Source organism: Myxine glutinosa, chromosome 5 (genome assembly GCF_964187855.1).
Source record: "Myxine glutinosa chromosome 5, kmMyxGlut1.1, whole genome shotgun sequence".
NCBI classification, from domain to species: Eukaryota; Metazoa; Chordata; class Myxini; order Myxiniformes; family Myxinidae; genus Myxine; species Myxine glutinosa.
The window spans coordinates 86,184,425-86,207,729 of record NC_136265.1 but is presented as its reverse complement, the minus strand read 5'-3'; the positions used below and the strand labels follow the sequence as shown (position 1 = coordinate 86,207,729).

Here is a 23,305-nt window from a genome sequence, read left to right as displayed (position 1 = left end):
CACAAGATCTGCCTGCAACCCTCTTTTGGTTAAACTGCCAAAATCAAGACTCTCTGCTCACCTTCACTCCTTCATTCCTCTTTACTCCCGCCTCTGGAACAAACTCCCTCACTCTCTTCAATCCCACTCCACCCTCCAGGTCTTCAAAACAGCTGTTCACCACCATCTCTTATCCAAAACCTTGATATTTTCTATCCCCACTAATTTCACCCCAAATCCACTTTTTTGAAATACCAACTTCTGTCCTGGAAGTCCTTGGTGTCCTTGTGTTTTGTACTTCTCCCCCCCCCCCCCCCCCTTCCCATGCCTCCTCCCCCCAAGCACTCTCCCTCCCACACATCTCCCTGCTCTCAAATGTTGTGTTTGTGGGCTTCCCCTTCTCTCCCCATCTCGTCTTCCGCTCCCTCTTTTTGGGTATTTGGTTTGTCTGGTTGATTTGTTTGTGAAGTAAATGTTAGCTCTTCCACGAGCCTCGATTCAGTATACAAAAAAAACAAAAAAAAAAAAACAGAAAAGAAGGACCATGGTCAGGGAGGTGACCAAGAACACAATCACCACTCTGGCAGAACTACAGAGTTCCTTTGCTGAAATACCAGAACCTGCCAGAAGGACAAGTCAATGCAGCATTTCACAAATCGAGGGTTTATGGAAGAGTGACTAAATGGAAGCCACTCCTGAGAAAAACGTACATCACAGTATGCCTGGAGTTTGTAAAAAGGCACGTGAAAGACAGAGCATGAGGCAAAATATTCTTTATTAAAATTAATATTCAAAATGATCTGATGAGACAAAAATCCAATTATTTGGCCTGAATGCAAAGCACTTTGTCCGGCGGAAGCAAAGCATAGCTCATAACCCATCCAACACCAACCTTACCGTGAAGCATGGAGGTGGCAGCATCATGCTATGTGGATGTTTTTCAGCGGCAGGAAATGGGTGCTATTTTGGTGATGTGAAGTCAAACAAGTCATATTCACATTCAAACATTCACAATGTGCTCATGTGTTTTAAGGCAGATAGAGTGAGTGAAAGACGTTTTGCAAATCGTGCATCAGTGTGGACATTGTCTCGTGTGACTTGTCAAGTAAATTTTCATGTGCTTTTCATTTGGAATGACCGATTAAAAGATTTTCTACAAATTGTGTTCTGGGCCCAGTCCAGTCCTATTCCGCATTCTTGAATGATCTCTCTTCTGTATCCATCTTGTCCAACCTATGGATGCTCTCCTGCCTCTCATTCCTCCCCACACCCATCGTTTGTTCTAGCCTGCGTCTATCTCTTACACGAGCCTCGGCTACATAAAAAAGGTAAAATAAAATGTGTTTCATGAGCTCAAATTATTTAATGAAGGTTTTTACATAAATTTGGCATTTGCATGCACACTCTCTTTGTTGGTAATCTCCTTGTTCTCCATAGTGAATTCCATGCGTTTTTCAGGTGGCATGACCGATTGAAAGATTCTCCACAAACTGTGCATTTGTACGGTCTTTCTCTGTTGTGATTATCATGTGTGGTTTAAGGTTGGATGACTCATAAAAAGATTTTCTGCAAGTTGTGCATTTGTATGGGCGTTCATCATGATGAATTCTCATGTGCCTTTTCAGGGTGGATGATCGATTAAAAGATTTTCCACAACTTGTGCATTTGTGTGGACGTTCATCATTATGAATTCTCATGTGTGATTTAAGGTGGGATGATTGATTAAACGATTTTCCACAACTTGTGCATTTGTATGGGCGTTCATTATTATGAATTCTCATGTGTGATTTAAGGTGGGATGATCGATTAAAAGATTTTCGACAACTTGTGCATTTGTATGGGCGTTCATCATGATGAATTCTCATGTGTGATTTAAGGTGGGATGATTGATTAAACGATTTTCCACAAATTGTGCATTTGTATGGGTGTTCATCATTATGAATTGTGACGTATGATTCAAGGTTAGATGACTGATTAAAAGATTTTCCACAAGTTGTGCATTTGTATGGGTGTTCAGCATTGTGAATTCTCATGTGCCTTTTAAGGTGGGATGAGTCACGAAAAGATTTTCCACAAGTTGTGCATTTGTCTGGGCGTTCACCATTGTGAATTCTCATGTGTGTTTTAAGGTTGGATGACTGATTAAAAGATTTTCCACAACTTGCACATTTGTATGGGCGTTCATCATTGTGAATGCTCATGTGCCTTTTTAGGGTGGATGAATGATTAAAAGATTTTCCACAACTTGTGCATTTGTGTGGGCGTTCATCATTATGAATTATCATGTGCCTTTTAAGAATGGATGACTGATTAAAAGATTTTCTGCAAGTTGTGCATTTGTATGGGCGTTCATCATGATGAATTCTCATGTGTCTTTTCAGGGTGGATGATCGATTAAAAGATTTTCCACAACTTGTGCATTTGTATGGGTGTTCATCATTATGAATTCTCATGTGCCTTTTAAGGGTGGATGATCGATTAAAAGATTTTCCACAACTTGTGCATTTGTATGGGCGTTCATCATTATGAATTCTCATGTGTATTTTAAGGGTGGATGACTGGTTAAAAGATTTTCCACAACTTGTACATTTGTATCGGCGTTCATCATGAATTGTGAAGTGTAATTTAAGGCTAGATGAGTCATTAAAAGATTTTCCACAAATTGTGCATTCGTATGGGCGTTCACCATTGTGAATTCTCATGTGTGATTTAAGGTTGCATGATCGATTAAAAGATTTTCCACAAATTGTGCATTCATATGGGCGTTCACCATTGTGAATTCTCATGTGTGACTTGAGGTTGGATGATCGATTAAAAGATTTTCCACAAGTTGTGCATTCGTATGGGCGTTCATCATTGTGAATTCTCATGTGCCTTTTAAGGGTGGATGAGTCACTGAAAATTTTTCCACAAATTGTGCATTCGTATGGGCGTTCATCATTGTGAATTCTCATGTGTGATTTAAGGGTGGATGATTGATTAAAATATTTTCCACAACTTGTACATTTGTATGGGCGTTCATCATTGTGAATTCTCATGTGTATTTTAAGGGTGGATGATCGATCAAAAGACTTTCCACAACTTGTACATTTGTATGGGCGTTCATCATTGTGAATTCTCATGTGTATTTTCAGGGTGGATGATCGATTAAAAGATTTTCCACAACTTGTACATTTGTATGGGCGTTCATCATTGTGAATTCTCATGTGTATTTTAAGGGTGGATGAATGTTTAAAAGATTTTCCACAACTTGTACATTTGTATGGGCGTTCATCATTGTGAATTCTCATGTGTATTTTAAGGGTGGATGACCGATTAAAAGATTTTCCACAACTTGTACATTTGTATGGACGTTCATCATTGTGAATTCTCATGTGTATTTTAAGGGTGGATGACTGATTAAAAGATTTTCCACAACTTGTACATTTGTATGGACGTTCATCATTGTGAATTCTCATGTGTATTTTCAGGGTGGATGATCGATTAAAAGATTTTCCACAAGTTTTGCATTTGTATGGGCGTTGATCTTTCTCTCCTTTGTGAGCCTGGTGTAAATTATTTTGTGCAAACATTTCATTATTCGTTTTATTGTGTTTGTAAAAAGTCCTCTTGTTTGTTTCAGTTGGCGAGTCCTGCGGGCCAGTGTCTTCGCTGTTCATAAAAGTAGGTGCAGTCTCCCTTGTGGATTCAATGGATCCACCTGTAAATACAACATCACATGACCTGTCCAAAAAAATCTGATTTTGTTCAATATTCGCAATATAATTCTGACGTACGTAAACAAGTACATGTGTATTTGTTACACTGAAAAAAAGTTTTTAAAAAACCATTCTTAATATAAATATACAGTACTGTGCAAAAGTTTGGGTTTTCCCCATGATATTTATACTTTAGGGTAAATTCATGCAATTGTCAGGGATAGGTCACCTGTTTTTATTTATATAAATTGATTGTTTCACATGCATTTGTAAAGGCAAACTGATGAAGTAAACTAGAGAGTTCATAGAACACGATACCCCCATGCAGTGTTCAACGATACACTTCAATTTTCATAAAATAATGATTTCAAATATCATCAAAAAAATCCCAAAGTTTCACGCTGTTGAAGCAGTCATATGCACCACCCTTATACATCAACCTATTTGACATGTCAAAGTACTACAAAACTGGATATTCTTGGGAGTATTAAAAGGTGATTTTGTTCCACAGTGTTCAAGTATATAATTCAATTTAAATTAAAAAAAGATTGTGAAGGTCGAATAAAGTTAATTAATTCTGGGTTTTACCACCGTATTACCGTACCAGGTACATTACCCGATTTTCCACATTACATTACTTATTAATTCCTGTTGTTTGTATCCTTTAGAAGGTCCTTCAAAACAGCATGCTTCCTGTTTGGAATGATTTTCCATTTTGTTTGACTGACAGACAGGCAGAGTAAAAATATGATTTAACTCCTCTCTGCACATTGCACATGTGCAATCGGACGATTTCAAATCCCAAGTATGCTAAAACGAAAGACTCGTCTTCCTATTTATGTTCAAAATAAAACGTTAGATTTAAATAAGTTTTAAAAAGTGGGAGGGCCGACAGTTGTGGGAGATATGTTGAAGGCAGCAGGAAGTTGGGGTGTGAAGAGAATGGCAGAGATCTGTAATCTGGTGGTGAAGGAAGGTCACATTCCAGTGGATTGGGAACTGAGTACCCTCGTCCCTCTCTAAGGTGACCCTCTGGAGTGTGGCTCGTACCGAGCGATAAAGTTATTGGAGCATGGAATGAAGGTATTGGAAAGGGTGTTGGAGAGGAGGATAATGAAGAAGGTGAAGATCGACGAAATGCAGTTTGGATTTATGCCAGGAAGAGGAACGACAGACGTGCTCTTTATTGCGAGGCAGTTGCAGGAGACGTACATGGAGAGAGGAAGAAGTTGTTTCTTGGGTTTGTTGATCTGGAGAAAGCATTCGATAGGGTTCCAAACAAAGTATTGACATGGGCATTGAGGAAGTTCGAAGTGGACGAATGGTTGATCAGAGTTGTGATGGCAATGTACAAAAGAGCGCGCACAGCTGTAAGGACGAAGGACGGGAACAGTGGTGAGTTTGAGGTGAAGGTGGGAGTGCATCAGGGGACGGTACTAAGTCCACTACTATTTGTAGCTGTGATGGAGGTGCTGGCTCAGACCGTAAAGGAGGGTTTATCATGGGAGTCGTTGTATGCAGATGATCTGGTGTTGATTGCGGAAAGTATGGATGGACTGAAGGAAAAGATGAACAAGTGGAAGGAATGTATGGAGACAAAAGGTCTGAAGGTGAAAAAGGAAAGACGAAGGTGATGGCAAGTGGTAAAGCATGTGGTGAGGTGGAAAGAACTGGGAAGGGGCCATGTGCTGTGTGCAGGAAGGGTGTCGGAGTGAACTCCATTCAATGTACAATGTGCCCTGAGTGGGTTCATCAAAAATGTAGTGGTCTGAGAGGGTCATTAACCAGTGTGGCAGCTACATTCAAATGTAAGGTGTGCACAGAGGGAGCTGCAAATGGAGGAAATGTTGAGTTGGATCTTTGAGACGGCATGAAGCTGGAAGGTGTGAAAACATTTTGCTCCCTCGGAGACATGGTGAATGGAGAAGGTGGATCAGACTCGGCAACGGTTGCTGGAGTGAGATGTGCATGGAATGAGTTTCGGGAACTGAGTGGTGTGCTGATGAGGAGGGGAGTGTCGTTGAAGCTGAAGGGAAAGGTGTATGCTGCATGTGGGAGAAGTGTTATGATTTATGGGAGTGAGACATGGGTCATGAATGTCGTGCAGCAACGAAGGCTGGAAAGGGTGGAAATGCGAATGGTTCGGTGGATGTGTGGAGTGTCGTTGAGAGAGAGGAAGACAAATGATGAATTGCGAAAGATGATGGGAATCGAGCCTGTGATTGATGCTGTGAAGAGGGACAGGGTGAGATGGTTTGGTCATGTGTTGAGGAAGGATGAAAGTGACTGGTTGAGAAGAGCGATGGAAATGAATGTAGAAGGAAGTAGAGGACGGGGAAGACCGAGAAAGACTTGGCTAAAGATGGTGGAAGAAGAAATGCGGGCAAGGGGGTTAACAAGGAGAGATGCAGAAAATAGGGCAAAATGGAGAAGATTGTCATGGGGACCGCAAGGCTAACCCCCGCTCTAGCAGGGAAAATGGCCTTAAAATGCATGTTGTTGTGTTGTTGTTGTTCGGTCATAAACCGATGATCATAAACTGCTAAGATGAACAGGCGGACACAATTCAATTGCTTAACCCTGTTTTTCACTTCACATGCACAGGGTAATAACTTGAGAGAGCAATCACATTGCAGACCCTTGCCAGGACTTATCTTGTGTGGTGTATTATGTGTGGCAAATAAATGGAAGGATTTACGAACTGGAAGCACGTTGATTGCAAAATAAAGGTATAAATGGTTTAAAGGGAAAAGGTCTGGTGTCAAGGTGCAAAGGTCAAAATTCTGAAAACGTCGAATGGGGTTTAAAATGTACATCATCGGCATCATCATCATCGGCATCGGCATCATCATCATCGGCATCATCATCATCGTCGTGTTACGGCCGTTTCCATGCTTGCACGTGTAAGCCGTGATTCACCGAATGGCTGCTTCGCCAAAAAGCATATTTGAGGAATGTTTTTTTTGTGGCCGGATGCCCTTCCTGACACCACCACAGAATCAGCTGTGGACTTAGCCTTTGTCTAAAGAGACACACCCTGCAAGGCAGCAGAGAAGAAGCCTCTCCTCAGTGAAAGACACATGAAAGCCCTGTGGAAGCATACCAATATACATGTTCTCATATATGTGTTCTCATATATATGTTCTCATGTTCTTCTTTTCCAGAATGTGTTTTTCTGTGTAACTCTGTAAAAAATGAAACCTGGAGCTAAGTGCATTCCTGTTCGGGCAGGTCAAGAGGGAATGACCAAAAGAGAACCGATAAGAAGTGCTTCACCATTTTAAATGATAACAGCTGTAAAAAAGGCTTTTGGAACTCTTCAAGATAGAAACCAGAGGTTTACAAATGTCTCACTGTCTGGGCCGAAAGGCCCTGTGCAGAATCCTGAATTCCATGCTCATATAAGGAAACGAGCCTTTATTATATAAGAAAGGGGCTTCGAGGAAAATGCTGCGCTGGCCAAGGAACTGGGGAGATCTGTGCACCAGAAGAAGACTTTGGAGCTTTTGCCATGACCGGCAGAACGATGCTTCGTTAAGTTAGTTAGTTCATTAGTTAGTCAATATCTTGAATGAACACGTCTATGTAACAACTCTCTACAGTTTTTAATAAACATTGTGTGAGAAACAAATTTGAGTTTTCCTTGTTTTTAGGATTAGGAATTCTTCAATAGATGGTGGTCCATCTTTTTTCTCACTACCTTGAGGTTCCTCACCTACTGCACTACTCGTATCCAGTACAACTACTTTGGGGGCACTAGTGGGGCTACGAGGAGCAGAGGCTCTACGTTTTTTTGACACATTAGTCGTTATATTGGCAATAGTTTTAGTGGTGGCTTGCTTAAAAGCCTTAGTGACGGTGGGTTTGAATAAGATAACAAACAACACTATGATAGTGCATGAAGCACCACATGAAGAAATAAAAGAAGCAACAAATGAGGAAATAAACGTGGAACCACAAGAGGAAGACTTTTATGGCGACATGAATGTTGAGATTAAAAGATTGAATCAAGTGATGTTGCAAATGAATACAGTAGAGCTAAGATGAGGGCATACCGAACCATTGTGAATTGTGTCCATTTTACAAGTTGGTGAACTCCTATCACCACGAGTTACACACGGTTTAAAATATATATATAAATATATATATAGGGGGGGGGGGGGGGGACAAATTATGGTAATAATACATTATGTTTCATTTCTTTGTTTGCAAAATATTGTTGCAGATATGGGGTTTGGCCTCCATCCATATCCGCTTGTAAATATTCCCCTATTTCCCCAATACTCCCCAACTATCCCCAATCCCCCATTCCCTAGTCCCATTGTCTGTAAACAACACTCTGTAGAACCGACCTTCCCCTTTTTCCCCCATTAAATGTCGTGCCCAGGTTCACCGCATCTCACGTAGACAACTATAGGACATCTTGCTAGTTATTGTTAGTCTATGTTAGTTAAGGACTCGTTTCCATTAATTCTGACTCTTCATTGCACCAGAATGTGATTGTATGGCGCCAGTAGTGAGTTTAGGACCTCCCAATACCTCCCCACAACCTCATCTCCGCACCCTCCCATCATCTCATGGAACAACAACAACTACAACCACAGCGGGGGCGGCGCGGCCGCGGCGCGGGGAGTGGGCGTCCTCACTCCGGCTTGGTTAGCCGCCATTGCCCATGTGCTCCGACGGGGTTACCACGAAGGGGCTGACTGTCAGCTCCTCATCAAGGGCGGAGCCCGGTAACCCCCCCGCACCCAATAAGAAGCGGTGGGCCGATTCCATCTGGGGCGGAGCTAGCGAGCCGAGGGCGTGTCACTCCCCGCTGGATATACGCAGCCACTTACCAGAGGTGACGTGAGATGCGCCCCCAGCTTGAGGAGAAACAGACGCCACCTCCAGCGCGACGATACCTCCCCGCATATCTGGACCGGACCGTGTGGATCCTGTCCCTGAGCCAAGGTGCACCTTGAGCCATCGATTCTGCCCTTCCTTGCCATCAATCCCTGTGTGAGTCAGTCTTGTCCCGTTTATCTGTGGTCTGTCGGGAATAAGATAAGTGTGTTTAAGTGCCCACCTTCCTATGCTGTACCTCTTGTCCGTGTAATCTAAACGTTCTGCAAACAAATATTATAACCTCCTCCGGAGGTCTTGAGAACTGTACCCCTGGTGTCGTGTCATTTAACCCAGCCGTTGTGTCCTTTCCTTAATTGATTTAGCATAGCGCGATTTGGCCAACGTTCGAGTGGAATCGGGTAAACTGTGCAGACGCGGTCATACCAAACCGCTCGGTAAACTAACATCCAAAACCGCGTCTGTAACAATATGTTGGGAATTGGATATTCCTGTTTGTTATTTTAATCATATATATACTCATTAATAATGCATTTATTTTCTTTGAGTTGTGTTAAAATACCTGCATGAGTTTAATTTTTGAATTATATTACCTGAAAGCAATTGTGGATGTTACTCTTAGTTTAGTAGTATAAAACACATTCCTGATTTGAATATTATTCGTGTGAAGCTGTTATAAGATACATATGATTAGTTAAAATATGGTGATTTTATGAAAAGATGTACCCTATCTGATTCAATCTGTGGCGAGCAGATATAAATGTGGCAGAGTAAAGGAAAGACCAGATCACATCTCAAATGGAGTGATAACGACATCTGGAAAGAAGTTCGAGAAAGAAATTTGTGGCTAAAATGAAGTTAATCTTGGCATACACCCTCCTTCTCAAAGAAAGATGAAGACATGCTCCTTTGTAAGATTGGAAATGGATGTTTACCTTCACCAAGGGCAATTTATGTGACCATTGGCCTGGATCACACTAACATATGAAAGAAGGGCGATCACTTACTTTTGTTTGAATGCCTCGAACATTCATCACGTCAGCAATTGCAGGACGACATTTTACCTGCAACTTCCACGGGATGCGGTGACGTGTGTTATTACTTCACCAACTTCCGGGGAGCCAGCATGGAGTTGCAAGCAAATGGCTGTGCTTTTTCCTCCACAACAGCTGTGCATGATTCTGCTGGTTGCTCCTGGTATGGACCATGGACAACTTGAGTACCATGGTCCCAACATCATCGTGGATGCATCCGGCATCCCTGTTCCACATCTTGCTGGCCAATCAACATCACATTAACACTTGCTCCATACTCATGATGAGTGAGGAGGCAAGTCGACGACAACTGGATGAAGGCCTTGTTCAAATCTACTATGGCTCACAGCAAGAGTGGCAAGAATGTTACATGCAGAGCAGGGTCAGTTTGTGACTCCGCCCAGCTATCACAACAGTAGAAAATCCTACGCAAAATAGTGTAGGTGCCATGAAGACATCAGAAGAAAATGTTTCATACTTGAATTTCAAACACGAGTGATCAGCCCCTTCTTTTCAACAAAAAGTCAACATTTGTGTCGAAGCAAAACGTATTGCCAAATGTTGCAGATGCTTTTTTATTTTAATGGTGAACTGAAATTATTGTGTTTTGGTGAAGGTGAAGTGTTGTATGCTTTATGCAAATGAAGTGAATTGCATTATCAATATGGAAAGAGAAATGTTTTGTGATCATATTCTTCCAGAATGACGGTGTATGCCTTATGTATGGGAAAATTGGATTACCAAATTTATGGTTCGAATATTAAATAGGTTGATGTTTCGATTAATGATTAATATAAACAAAAATAAAAAAAATGAGGGCTTGTGGAAGCATACCAATATATATGTTCTCATATATGTGTTCTCATTTATATGTTCTCATATTCTTCTTTTCCAGAACATATTTTTCTGTGTAACTCTGTAAAAAATGAAACCTGGAGCTAAGTGCAATCCTGTTCGGGCAGGTCAAGAGGGAATGACCTTTCGAGAACAGATAAGAAGTGCTTCACCATTTTAAATGATAACAGCTGTAAAAAAGGCTTTTGGAACTCTTCAAGATAGAAACCAGAGGTTTACAAATGTCTCACTGTCTGGGCCGAAAGGCCCTGTGCAGAATCCTGAATTCCATGCTCATATAAGGAAACGAGCCTTTATTATATAAGAAAGGGGCTTCAAGGAAAACGCTGCGCTGGCCAAGGAACTGGGGAGATCTGCGCAACAGAAGAAGACTTTGGAGCTTTTGCCACGACCGGCAGAATGATGCTTCGTTAAGTTAGTTAGTTCATTAGTTAGTCAATATCTTGAATTAGCACGTTTATGTAACAACTCTCTACAGTTTTTAATAAACATTGTGTGAGAAACAAATTGGAGTTTTCTTTGTTATAAGGATTAGGAATTCTTCAATAGCCCGCTTGGAGTTTGCAAAAAAGCACCTAACGGACTCTCAGACTGTGATAAAACAGGATTCTGTGGTCTGATGAAACCAAGATTGAACTGTTTGGCTTCCGTCTGGCCCACTCTGCCATAAAGCCCAGATCGGTGGAGTGTTGCAGTGATGGTTGTCCTTCTGTAAGTTTCTCCCATCTCCACACAGAATCACTGGAGCTCAGCCAGAGTGACCATCGCGGTCTTGGTCACCTCTTTTACCAAGGCCATTCTCCCCGGATTGCTCAGTTTGGCCGAGCGGCCAGCTCTAGGAAGAGTCCTGGTTGTTCCAAACTTCTTCCATTTAAGAATTATGGAGGCCACTGTGTTCTTGGGAACCTTCAATGCAGCAGAATTTTTTTTTTTTGGAGGCTTCCCCAGATCTGTGCCTCGACACAATCCTGTCTCTGAGCTCTGCAGGCAGTTCCTTCATCCTTATGGCTTGGTTTTTGCTCTGATATGCATTGTCAGCTGTGAGACCTTATATAGAGAGGTGTGTGCCTTTCCAAATCATGTCCAATCAATTGAATTTACCACAGGTGGACTCCAATCAAGGTGAAGAAACATCTCAACGATGATCAAGAGAAATGGGAGGCACCTGAGCAAAATTTCAAGTGTCATAGCAAAGGGTATGAATACTTATGTCAATGTGATAGTTCAGTTTTTTCTTTTTAATAAATCTGCAAAACTTTCTAAAATCCTGTTTTCTCTTTGTCATTATGGGGTATTGAGTGTAGATTGATGAGGAAAAAAAATGAATTTAAACGATTTCACCATCAGCCTGCAACATAACAAAATGTAAAAAAAGTGAAGGGGTCTGAATACTTTCTGAATGCACTGTATAAAAACAGGCAGTGCCCGGGTTACGAACGAGTTCCGTTTTTAAGTCTGTCTGTAAGTCGAATTTGTATGCAAGTCAGAACAGTTGCATACGGTTCACATCTCGCGTCAATTAGTCAAATGTTTGTCTTAGTATATAGTATATATTTTACCAAAAACATCTATCGGTATAAAAAACATGAAACATCAAGGGTGGCTTGAACAGAGCTTTTCTCATATTTCTCTTGTCTTCCGCTCCCCTTATTATATACTTTGTGTCTGTTTGATTTTTTTTCTGTGTGATTAATGTTCGCTCTTTCACGAGCCTCAATTCTGTATACAACAACAACAACAACAAAAAGTTTTTAAAAACTATCTCTATTATAATAGGCTACTCGTGGGGTCACCCATGGGAATCCCATGGGAATGGACGTGTGTGACATTTGGACATCTTGATTTAGATGCTGCACATTAAATTTTACAAAATGGTCACTGGCAATTCATCAGATCCAGAAATGGTGTAATGAACACAATTAATTTATTTATTTCACATATGTGACCCCTCACTCCTCTCTACCTGACCGTTTCCTCTCTCCACCCTCACGCCTCTCCAATCCCACTCCTCCTCACACTCCCCTCCAATACCTCACACTCCCCCCCAATACCTCCTCACACTCCCCCCCCCCAATACCTCCTCACACTCCCCCCCCCCAATACCTCCTCACCCCCCCCCAATACCTCCTCACACCCCCGCCCAATACCTCCTCCCACCCCCGCCCCAATACCTCCTCACACACCCCCAATACCTCCTCACACCCCCAATACCTCCTCACACTCCCCTCCAACCGCTCCTCACTCTCCTCTCCAATCGCTCCTCACTCTCCTCTCCGATCGCTCCTCACTCTCCTCTCCAATCGCTCCTCACTCTCCTCTCCAATCGCTCCTCACTCTCCTCTCCAATCGCTCCTCACTCTCCTCTCCAATCGCTCCTCACTCTCCTCTCCAATCGCTCCTCACTCTCCTCTCCAATCGCTCCTCACTCTCCTCTCCAATCGCTCCTCACTCTCCTCTCCAATCGCTCCTCACTCTCCTCTCCAATCACTCCTCACTCTCCTCTCCAATCGCTCCTCACTCTCCTCTCCAATCGCTCCTCACTCTCCTCTCCAATCGCTCCTCAATCTCCTCTCCAATCGCTCCTCAATCTCCTCTCCAATCGCTCCTCACTCTTCACTCTTCAACCCCTAGCTCCTCGCCCTCCACCCCCGAGCTCTTCGCTCTCCAACCCCAAGCTCCTCGCTCTCCAACCCCAAGCTCCTCGCTCTCCAACCCCAAGCTCCTCGCTCTCCAACCCCAAGCTCCTCGCTCTCCAACCCCAAGCTCCTCGCTCTCCAACCCCAAGCTCCTCGCTCTCCAACCCCAAGCTCCTCGCTCTCCAACCCCAAGCTCCTCGCTCTCCAACCCCAAGCTCCTCGCTCTCCAACCCCAAGCTCCTCGCTCTCCAACCCCAAGCTCCTCGCTCTCCAACCCCAAGCTCCTCGCTCTCCAACCCCAAGCTCCTCGCTCTCCAACCCCTCGCTCCTCGCTCTCCAACCCCTCGCTCCTCGCTCTCCAACCCCTCGCTCCTCGCTCTCCAACCCCAAGCTCCTCGCTCTCCAACCCCTCGCTCCTCGCTCTCCATCACCTCGCTCTCCAAACCCTCGCTCCTCACTCTCCAACCCCTAACTCCTCTCCAACCCTCATCGTTGTTGCAGCAGCATCCTTTGCGAGTCTGTGATCACGTTCATCGAGGGTCTCGTTCTCCCATCTAGTTATTTTTCTTGCTGCAGTATAGTGGGGTCACCCGTGGGAATCCCACGGTTTGAGGCCTGTTTAGTTCGGCCCGTGCTGTCTTTCTCTCTCACACAGGTTTATTTCAACTCAAATTCGATATATCATTTCATTTTTTAACAGTCGCTAACGTAGTTTTAGACTCGGTTGAAAAAAACGGGAAGAGAATCCCATGAAAGCTTCCGTTTACAGAACGAAATGAATTCTCAAAGGCCTGTAAAATAAAGCCCATTCATTGAGCCACCCTCACAATTTTATCTCAAATTCACCATCTGATTGAATTTTTATCGATGGTTTTAGACTCAGTGTCAGAAATAATTGAGAACATTCATGCACACACGGGAAAATGTAGAGATACATTTTTAAAAATCGCGCTGCAATGATATACGAAAATACACCGCCTAAAATAACAGTTGGGGAAAATGTCGACATATATTAAAAATTCGCTTTTTCTTTTCCGTTAAGATATATTACTTTTACTTTTGATGACAGTCATCACAAAAACGACATATATTTCTTCGTTCTCATTTCATTCAACATTATTATCCGGAAGTAAAATATGCTTCAGGAAATTACCGAGAGATATTTCTTCGCTTTTTTTTATTAGTTATGGGCGCATACACTTGAAATAGGTTTACAGTCATCCCTCGCTATATCGCGGTTCACTTTTCGCGGATTCGGTACATCGCGGTTTTTTCTCGCTAGTATATGTAAAATTATATCGCGGATTTTTCGCTATATCGCGGGATTTTGCGGTATAAATGTATTTTTATATACTATTATTTTAAATATTTTTGTGGTAAAATAAGCATTTTCTAGCCTAAAAAATTAAAAAGCGTAAAGAAATAAGAAAAATACAGTATTTAAAACATATTACAAGAAATAAAATACTGTACATAGTGTACAGTAGAAGGGTAGACAAAGAGTCGTGCGTATGGAAAACGCCAGTACATTCATCATCGTCATCACCTTCATCGTCATCAGTACTGCACAGCTAATTCATCATCATCTTCATCACGCAAGTTGTAGTATTGAAGAGCCGGGGCTCTTGCTTGATACGGACGAAATGACGGGCAAGACACAAACTCGTCCGAGAAGATATTTATTCTCAAAACCAACTCGGGAACACTGAAAAGCCCATTTATCGGGCTGCATTATAAAGCACAACCAGAAACCGAAAGCCACGCCTCTCAAGCGTGGCGTGCTTCGGTGAATCGGTGGTCACGTGATCAAGAGGTGTAGCTGATTATACCCGCAAAGCGCGGCACGCTTTAGCGGTCACGTGAACAGCCACTCTCGCGCCGGGAATCCCCGCCGGTGACGTCACCGGCTGGAGCAAGGAGATTCTGATGCTGGTCTTGCTTGGGGAACCCATGGGTAGCTACAGTATCTTCAATGGTGAGTACCCATTAGAATTTTATATGTTGTTAAAATTACGTATGTTTAAGAGTGTAAAAAGTGTTTAAGAGTATAGGAAGTGTTTATAAGAGTATGGGAAAGGTTAATAAGAGTGTGGGGAGTTCATAATGCTTTAAAATATATATAAAAAAATATATATATATGGTCGCTACTTCGCGGATTTTCGTTTATCGCGGGGGGGTTCTGGAACGTAACCCCCGCGATAAACGAGGGTTCACTGTATTTGAAATCTTTCATTTTCACAATGTAATTTACTTGCCATTTGTCATTTGATGATTATGAGACACTTCCTCTTGAGGATCGCAACAATTCATGCGTTGCGTGGAAACTTCCATTTCCAAAATGAACGACGGTCGATGAAGAACACAGACTTTAACTGGATGCAGCAAGAAAACGAATGAGACGGGTGAATGAGTCCGTCGACGAACGTCAATTGTTACGTGCTCCTCCCCAAACCCCGGCCATGGTCTACCTCCGAGCCCCAAAAGGCGTCCCGGCAGGAAGATGTGCTATTATGTGTGCCAATGACCAATGGTGAAACCACACCAATCAATTGTTACAAAAACCAAGTGTTGTATTAAAACCACACAATAATAACAACGCACGTACAAGAAAACCTCACTTGCACAGCAAACACCATATAATTTCTATGGTGGTACCACCAATTTCCTGAATCAATAACTCACGGTATTCCAACGTGAGCAATCGGTAACATTCCCCAAAGTCACGGTGTCATGATACCAGGGCCAAAGTTGATCCCCTGGGCTCTCGCGATCACAAGAAAAGGTCGAACTGAGACCTGAACCCAGAACGGCTAACAGTCGACGCTGCAGACGAGCCGCTTGGTGAGGTGTCGGGCCGACGTCGGTCCAGTAAAAGTTCACCCAAAAGGCGACTGGGAATTCACACCTTCGGTTCATCAGACAATGACGCTGATATGAACGATCAGCGGTTCCCAAGCGGAGAACCGCGAAGAACCGCGAATTCCCAAGCGAAATCCACGACACACACGAGAACCAGGCGAAGGGCTGGTGCGAGGTGAAATGGCGGACGGGCCCGTAATGGAGGCGGACCTGCTCTCCAGTGACGATTCACTTTCGGAACCAAAAGCAAAACCCGCCACGCATGTTTATTTGCCACAGCAATAACGACACTGTCACAGGAATCCCTTTCCCGAGGAAACCAATATTCGCTCGTGACCAATGTCCACCAGCGTCCACTCAACACCTCGAAGCAGATCGGCCTTCCTTTCCCGATCTCACTCGATCCGCTCGCCCGCCACTTCTTCTTCTTCCGTTTTCACCCTCGCCCATCTCGTTTTCCTTCCGAGACATTATTTTTATCTTTGAAAACAGTTATCTCCATTTCATGTTCAAACTGTAACAATAATAGTACATGAAACGAAAAATGCTTCAAGTGGATGACAACCACAAAGACGGAAGTGACGAATCCGTAACACAATGAAGACTTGAACAGGATGCAGCAAGAACAAGCGTTACGCCGAGGTCCCCCGTCGGTGAAGTGATGTGAGTTGACAAAGTGGAAGACGCAGAAAACATGGAAGAGTCGATAATATTTGCGAGTGGGTTGGAGACATACCCGATTAGAAGTTAGTAGTTAATTTATTTTTCAAGATATTCCACTCACAAGGTTCAGACATATATGGTGGTGGCCATCTTGGATTTTGATGTGGCGACCCAATTTTCAATAGCGTTCTTCCTTATGCCGAGATACACCCACACACCAGATTAGAAGTTGGTACTTCGCTTATTTTTCAAGATATTCCGCTCAAGGTTCAGACATACATGGCGGCGGCCATCTTGGATTTTGACGTGGCGACCCAATTTTCAATAGCGTTCTTCCTTATGCGTAGATACACCCACACACCAAATTAGAATTCGGTCCTTCGCTGACGCACGCACGCACGTCCGCACGCAACGAGACTAGACGGGAGAACCGCACAGGATGCTGCTGCAACAACGATGATGAAGAGGGTTGAAGAGGAGCGAGAGGTTGGAGAGAAGTTAGGGGTTGGAGAGGAGTTAGGGGTTGGAGAGGAGTTAGGGGTTGGAGAGGAGTTAGGGGTTGGAGAGGAGTTAGGGGTTGGAGAGGAGTTAGGGGTTGGAGAGGAGTTAGGGGTTGGAGAGGAGCTAGGGGTTGGAGAGTAAAGAGCTAGGGGTTGGAGAGTAAAGAGCTAGGGGTTGGAGAGTGAGGAGCTCGGGGTTGGAGAGTGAGGAGCTCGGGGTTGGAGAGTGAGGGGCTCGGGGTTGGAGAGTGAGGGGCTCGGGGTTGGAGAGTGAGGGGCTCGGGGTTGGAGAGTGAGGAGCTCGGGGTTGGAGAGTGAGGAGCTCGGGGTTGGAGAGTGAGGAGCTCGGGGTTGGAGAGTGAGGAGCTCGGGGTTGGAGAGTGAGGAGCTCGGGGTTGGAGAGTGAGGAGCTCGGGGTTGGAGAGTGAGGAGCTCGGGGTTGGAGAGTGAGGAGCTCGGGGTTGGAGAGTGAGGAGCTCGGGGTTGGAGAGTGAGGAGCTCGGGGTTGGAGAGTGAGGAGCTCGGGGTTGGAGAGTGAGGAGCTCGGGGTTGGAGAGTGAGGAGCTCGGGGTTGGAGAGTGAGGAGCTCGGGGTTGGAGAGTGAGGAGCTCGGGGTTGGAGAGTGAGGAGCTCGGGGTTGGAGAGTGAGGAGCTCGGGGTTGGAGAGTGAGGAGCTCGGGGTTGGAGAGTGAGGAGCTCGGGGTTGGAGAGTGAGGAGCTCGGGGTTGGAGAGTGAGGAGCTCGGGGTTGGAGCGGAGCGAGAAATTGGAGAGGAGCTCGGGGTTGGAGAGTGAGGAGCTCGGGGTTGGAGAGGGAGGAGCTCGGGGTTGGAGAGGGAGGAGCTCGGGGTTGGAGAGCGAGGGGCTCGGGGTTGGAGAGCGAGGAGCTCGGGGTTGGAGAGCGAGGAGCTCGGGGTTGGAGAGCGAGGAGCTCGGGGTTGGAGAGCGAGGAGCTCGGGGTTGGAGAGCGAGGAGCTCGGGGTTGGAGAGCGAGGAGCTCGGGGTTGGAGAGTGAGGAGCTCGGGGTTGGAGCGGAGCGAGAAATTGGAGAGGAGCTCGGGGTTGGAGAGTGAGGAGCTCGGGGTTGGAGAGGGAGGAGCTCGGGGTTGGAGAGGGAGGAGCTCGGGGTTGGAGAGCGAGGGGCTCGGGGTTGGAGAGCGAGGAGCTCGGGGTTGGAGAGCGAGGAGCAATGGGTTGGAGAGCGAGGAGCAATGGGTTGGAGAGCGAGGAGCAATGGGTTGGAGAGCGAGGAGCAATGGGTTGGAGAGCGAGGAGCAAGGGGTTGGAGAGCGAGGAGCAAGGGGTTGGAGAGCGAGGAGCAAGGGGTTGGAGAGCGAGGAGCAAGGGGTTGGAGAGTGAGGAGCAAGGGGTTGGAGAGTGAGGAGCAAGGGGTTGGAGAGTGAGGAGCAAGGGGTTGGAGAGTGAGGAGCAAGGGGTTGGAGAGTGAGGAGCAAGGGGTTGGAGAGTGGGGAGCAAGGGGTTGGAGAGTGGGGAGCAAGGGGTTGGAGAGTGGAGCAAGGGGTTGGAGAGTGAGGAGCAAGGGGTTGGAGAGTGAGGAGCAAGGGGTTGGAGAGTGAGGAGCAAGGGGTTGGAGAGTGAGGAGCTAGGGGTTGGAGAGTGAGGAGCTAGGGGTTGGAGAGTGAGGAGCTAGGGGTTGGAGAGTGAGGAGCTAGGGGTTGGAGAGTGAGGAGCTAGGGGTTGGAGAGTGAGGAGCTAGGGGTTGGAGAGTGAGGAGCTAGGGGTTGGAGAGTGAGGAGCTAGGGGTTGGAGAGTGAGGAGCTAGGGGTTGGAGAGTGAGGAGCTAGGGGTTGGAGAGTGAGGAGCTAGGGGTTGGAGAGTGAGGAGCTAGGGGTTGGAGAGTGAGGAGCTAGGGGTTGGAGAGTGAGGAGCTAGGGGTTGGAGAGTGAGGAGCTAGGGGTTGGAGAATGAGGAACTAGGGGTTGGAGAATGAGGAACTAGGGGTTGGAGAGTGAGGAGCTCGGGGTTGGAGAATGAGGAGCTAGGGGTTGGAGAGGAGTGAGAAATCGGAGAGGAGCAAGGAGTTGGAGAGCGAGGAGTGGGGTTGGAGAGCGAGGAGGGAGGGGTTGAAGAGTGAGGAGCGAGGGGTTGGAGAGTGAGGAGCGATGGGTTGGAGAGTGAGGAGCGATGGGTTGGAGAGTGAGGAGCGATGGGTTGGAGAGTGAGGAGCGAGGGGTTGGAGAGTGAGGCACAAGGGGTTGGAGAGTGAGGCACAAGGGGTTGGAGAGTGAGGAACAAGGGGTTGGAGAGTGAGGAACAAGGGGTTGGAGAGTGAGGAACAAGTGGTTGGAGAGCGAGGCACGATGGGTTGGACAGTGAGGAGCAAGGGGTTGGAGAGCGAGGAGCTAGGGGTTGGAGAGCGAGGCGCTAGGGGTTGGAGAGTGAGGAGCTCGGGGTTGGAGAATGAGGAGCTAGGGGTTGGAGAGGAGTGAGAAATCGGAGAGGAGCAAGGAGTTGGAGAGCGAGGAGTGAGGGGTTGGAGAGCGAGGAGGGAGGGGTTGAAGAGTGAGGGGTGAGGAGTTGGAGAGTGAGGAGCTAGGGGTTGGAGAGTGAGGAGCTAGGGGTTGGAGAGTGAGGAGCTAGGGGTTGGAGAGTGAGGAGCTAGGGGTTGGAGAGTGAGGAGCTAGGGGTTGGAGAGTGAGGAACTAGGGGTTGGAGAGTGAGGAGCTCGGGGTTGGAGAATGAGGAGCTAGGGGTTGGAGAGGAGTGAAAAATCGGAGAGGAGCAAGGAGTTGGAGAGCGAGGAGTGAGGGGTTGGAGAGCGAGGAGGGAGGGGTTGAAGAGTGAGGGGTGAGGAGTTGGAGAGTGAGGAGCTCGGGGTTGGAGAGTGAGGAGCTAGGGGTTGGAGAGTGAGGAGCTAGGGGTTGGAGAGTGAGGAGCTAGGGGTTGGAGAGTGAGGAGCTAGGGGTTGGAGAGTGAGGAGCTCGGGGTTGGAGAGTGAGGAGCTCGGGGTTGGAGAGTGAGGCGCCAGGGGTTGGAGAGCGAGGCGCCAGGGGTTGGAGAGCGAGGAGCCAGGGGTTGGAGAGCGAGGAGCCAGGGGTTGGAGAGCGAGGAGCCAGGGGTTGGAGAGCGAGGAGCCAGGGGTTGGAGAGCGAGGAGCCAGGGGTTGGAGAGCGAGGGGCTAGGGGTTGGAGAGCGAGGAGCTCGCGGTTGGAGAGCGAGGGGCTAGGGGTTGGAGAGTGAGGAGCAAGGAGTTGGAGAGTGAGGACCGATTGGAGCGGAGAGTGAGGAGCGATTGGAGAGGAGGGTGAGGCGCGATTGGAGAGGAGCGATTGGAGGGGTGTGAGAGGAGCGATTGGAGGGGAGTGTAAGGAATTGGAGAGGAGAGTGACAGATTGGAGAGGAGTGTGAGGGATTGGAGAGGAGTGTGAGGGATTGGAGAGGAGTGTGAGGGATTGGAGAGGAGTGTGAGGGATTGGAGAGGAGTGTGAAGAAGTATTGGAATGGAGTGTGAGGAGGTATTGGAGGGGAGTGTGAGGAGGAGTGGGATTGGATAGGCGTGAGGGGGGAGAGAGGAGAGTGTCAGGTGGAGAGGAGTGAGGGGTCACACATGTGAAATAAATAAATTGTGTTCATTACACCATTTCTGGATCTGATGAATTGCCAGTAACCATTTTGTGAAATTGAAAGTGCAGCATCTCAATCAAGATGTCCAAATGTCACACACGCCCATGCCCGTAGGTGACCCCACTAGTTTTTTTTTAAATAATAGGCTTCACGGAAGTCGGTACGTAAGTACGGGCGTTCGTAAGTCGGTCGTTCGTAACCCAGGGACTGCCTGTATATTGCTCAGTTTGGCCGGGCGACCAGCTCCAGGAAGAGTCCTGATTGTTCCAAACTTCTTGAGAAGTTGAGAAACTTGAGGGAGTGGGGGTTGTTGCAGGAGGAGAGATGTTATTTGTGTGGAGGTTTGGGAACAGTGTAGCATGCACTGAGTGCATGCGCATTGCTCAGTAGCATTGGCAGCAGGACAATACAGGTGGCGACATGATCAGGTGCTGGCGGTGGTGATGCAGATGGTGCAACAAGTGGTGCTGAGGTCGAGACAGAGAAGAGTGGAAAAGGAGACTGATGGGGGAGAGGTGTTGTTTGTCAAAGAGGGCCAAGTGGTAAAAGGTGGACAGAGGAGGAGGTGGAAAGCAAGAGGGCTGTCAGATGCTTGTGATTGGCAGGTGGTGGCAGACCGAAAGCCACAATTGGTATTCCCAGGGGAGATCTGTGTGACAAGGTTGTGGCCTGACATTGTCATTTGGTCAGGTGCAACAAGACAGGTCACCTTAGGGGAATTGTCTGTACCTTGGGAAAAGAACATGGAGGAGGTGCACGAGAGGAAGAGAGGAAAGTACAGTGAGCTGGAGGCAGAGCGTCGGGAGAAGGGTTGGCGAGTTTCTTGTCAGCCATTTGAGGTGGGGTGTGGAGGGTGTATTGGCAATTCCTTTTCTGCATTTCTTACTCGGCTTGGAGTGTGTGGGACAGAAAGAAGGAGGATGTGTAACAAAATGGCCCAGGTTGCCTTGAAAGGCTCACTTTGGATATGGAGGAAGTTTATGGAAGCACGTCGAACGTTGTAGGTTGAGGTTACGCAATAGAAATGGAGATGTGTGAATGGCGTGGGTGTGCGTGTGTGTGTGTGTGTGTGTGTGTGTTTGTGTGTGTCAATGATCTGGTGTGTTTGGTTGGTGAGTGGTGAAGGGTATAAAGGTGGGTGTTTGCGTGTTCCACCATGTTTACTTGTTTGGTGCTGTGGATCCTGGAAGTGGAGGCGATTTTGTTGTTGTAGTCTGCGTTCGCACTGGCTGGGTGTGGGGGTATGTATGCATCCAGGTGTAGTTGCTGCATGTGGAGGTGTTGTAAAATCACAAGATATGGTAAATTTTGTTTGATTTCACTCCAGATTTGGAGATTATTTAAACAACACAATCCTCATATCCGAATCCAGATTTTGATGAAATGCTTCAATTATGCAATGATAATTATCGATCATGTTTCCAAGGCAAGGCACGTTTGAGTAGGCTGAAACAAAATGGAGGCTTAAGAACCCAGCGAGGTGCAGTGGGATGCCAAGATTGTGGGCCTCTTTTGGTGAGCCACCAAATCAGGTTATAACATACCCAAAAAGCCGATTCAATAAACACCCAGTTTTCAGCATTGCAATCTGTTAGAGGTCCAGGTGTCTACATGAAAAGTTTGGGGCCACTTGGTTTCATGGTTTTGGAGTTATGGAGGAGACAGACGGATGGACAGACACTGCCTTTTAATTAATACATGCTTTATTTAACTTCATCTGAATTTTGTTTGTTTGTCCCGTTTCAAATATTTGAGCTGTTCGTTTTCTCGGTTCCACATGTCCGAGAGACCTGAAATTTGGCCCACGGTTCTCTTTTCCAGTACATTTTCATCGATCAAAATTTAATTTCAAAAAATAGGTTTAAAACTTTTTAAAAATAAAAGTTTGTAGCCCTAAAACATGTTTTTTCGTTTACTTGTTATTATATAGAGATTGTCGCGTGACCGTCTTTGATTAATATCAGGCGGTCACGGATGCCGATCGTGAAGGCCTTCGCCCCTGAGGCGAGAACTCAATGGGCGACTCCAAAACCAAAAAGCTACAGAAAAGCACGCGGGATGGAGGGGAGCGGCGAGAGCCCTGCAGCCGTACCTATGAATCAACCACACGGAAAACTGCGTTCAAGTATGTACAGCAAAATAATACAAGTGTTTATTCAAAATAAAAGCAAGGACAGGAAAACGCGATAATAAATCTAATAACAAACCGAAATTGGGATCCCACACACTGACTTCAGAAACGAGAACAAAGGAATGTGAATACGAAAGAAAATGTCTCGTCGTGTAAAGTATAACCGCGGAGCTCGGGCTTATCTGGTCTTTGTCGTCTTCAGTGTAACACGGCCCCGCGGCCCGCTCCGCCCGCCTCCGAGCACCACCAGGCCTCGTCGGTTCAATGGTACACCACGAGGTCCCTCGCTCCAAAGGTCCAACACAGGGCTGCACGAAGCAAGCGAACCCCACTCGGGCTGCCGGCCGGGACGAAAGCTGCTCGCGCTGTTACTCTCCACTCGACCAGGGACAGGACTCTCCAAACTCAGGATCGCACCGAGACTGCCAACTCAAGCCGTGAACTGCGAACCGAACTGGTCAACTGCTCTGAACCAACTCACTTTCAGACTCGCATTCGGCGCTCGCTGATCTCTCCTC

General features: G+C 46.3%; 1 protein-coding gene across 8 annotated transcripts in view; it reads right to left on the bottom strand.

The window, feature by feature from the left end:
* Positions 1-737: 737 nt before the first annotated feature.
* LOC137410973 (uncharacterized) overlaps positions 738-23,305 on the bottom strand; it is a 36,319-nt gene continuing 13,751 nt past the window's right edge. For 5 of the 8 annotated variants that reach the window (XM_078778245.1, XM_078778249.1, XM_078778248.1 and 2 more), the window contains exon 4: positions 738-3,679. In XM_078778245.1, the coding sequence (XP_078634371.1) occupies positions 1,434-3,679 (2,246 nt within the window). In that variant the 3' untranslated portion in view covers positions 738-1,433. The other 3 variants (XM_078778250.1, XM_078778251.1, XM_078778247.1) reach the window with 3 other exon arrangements.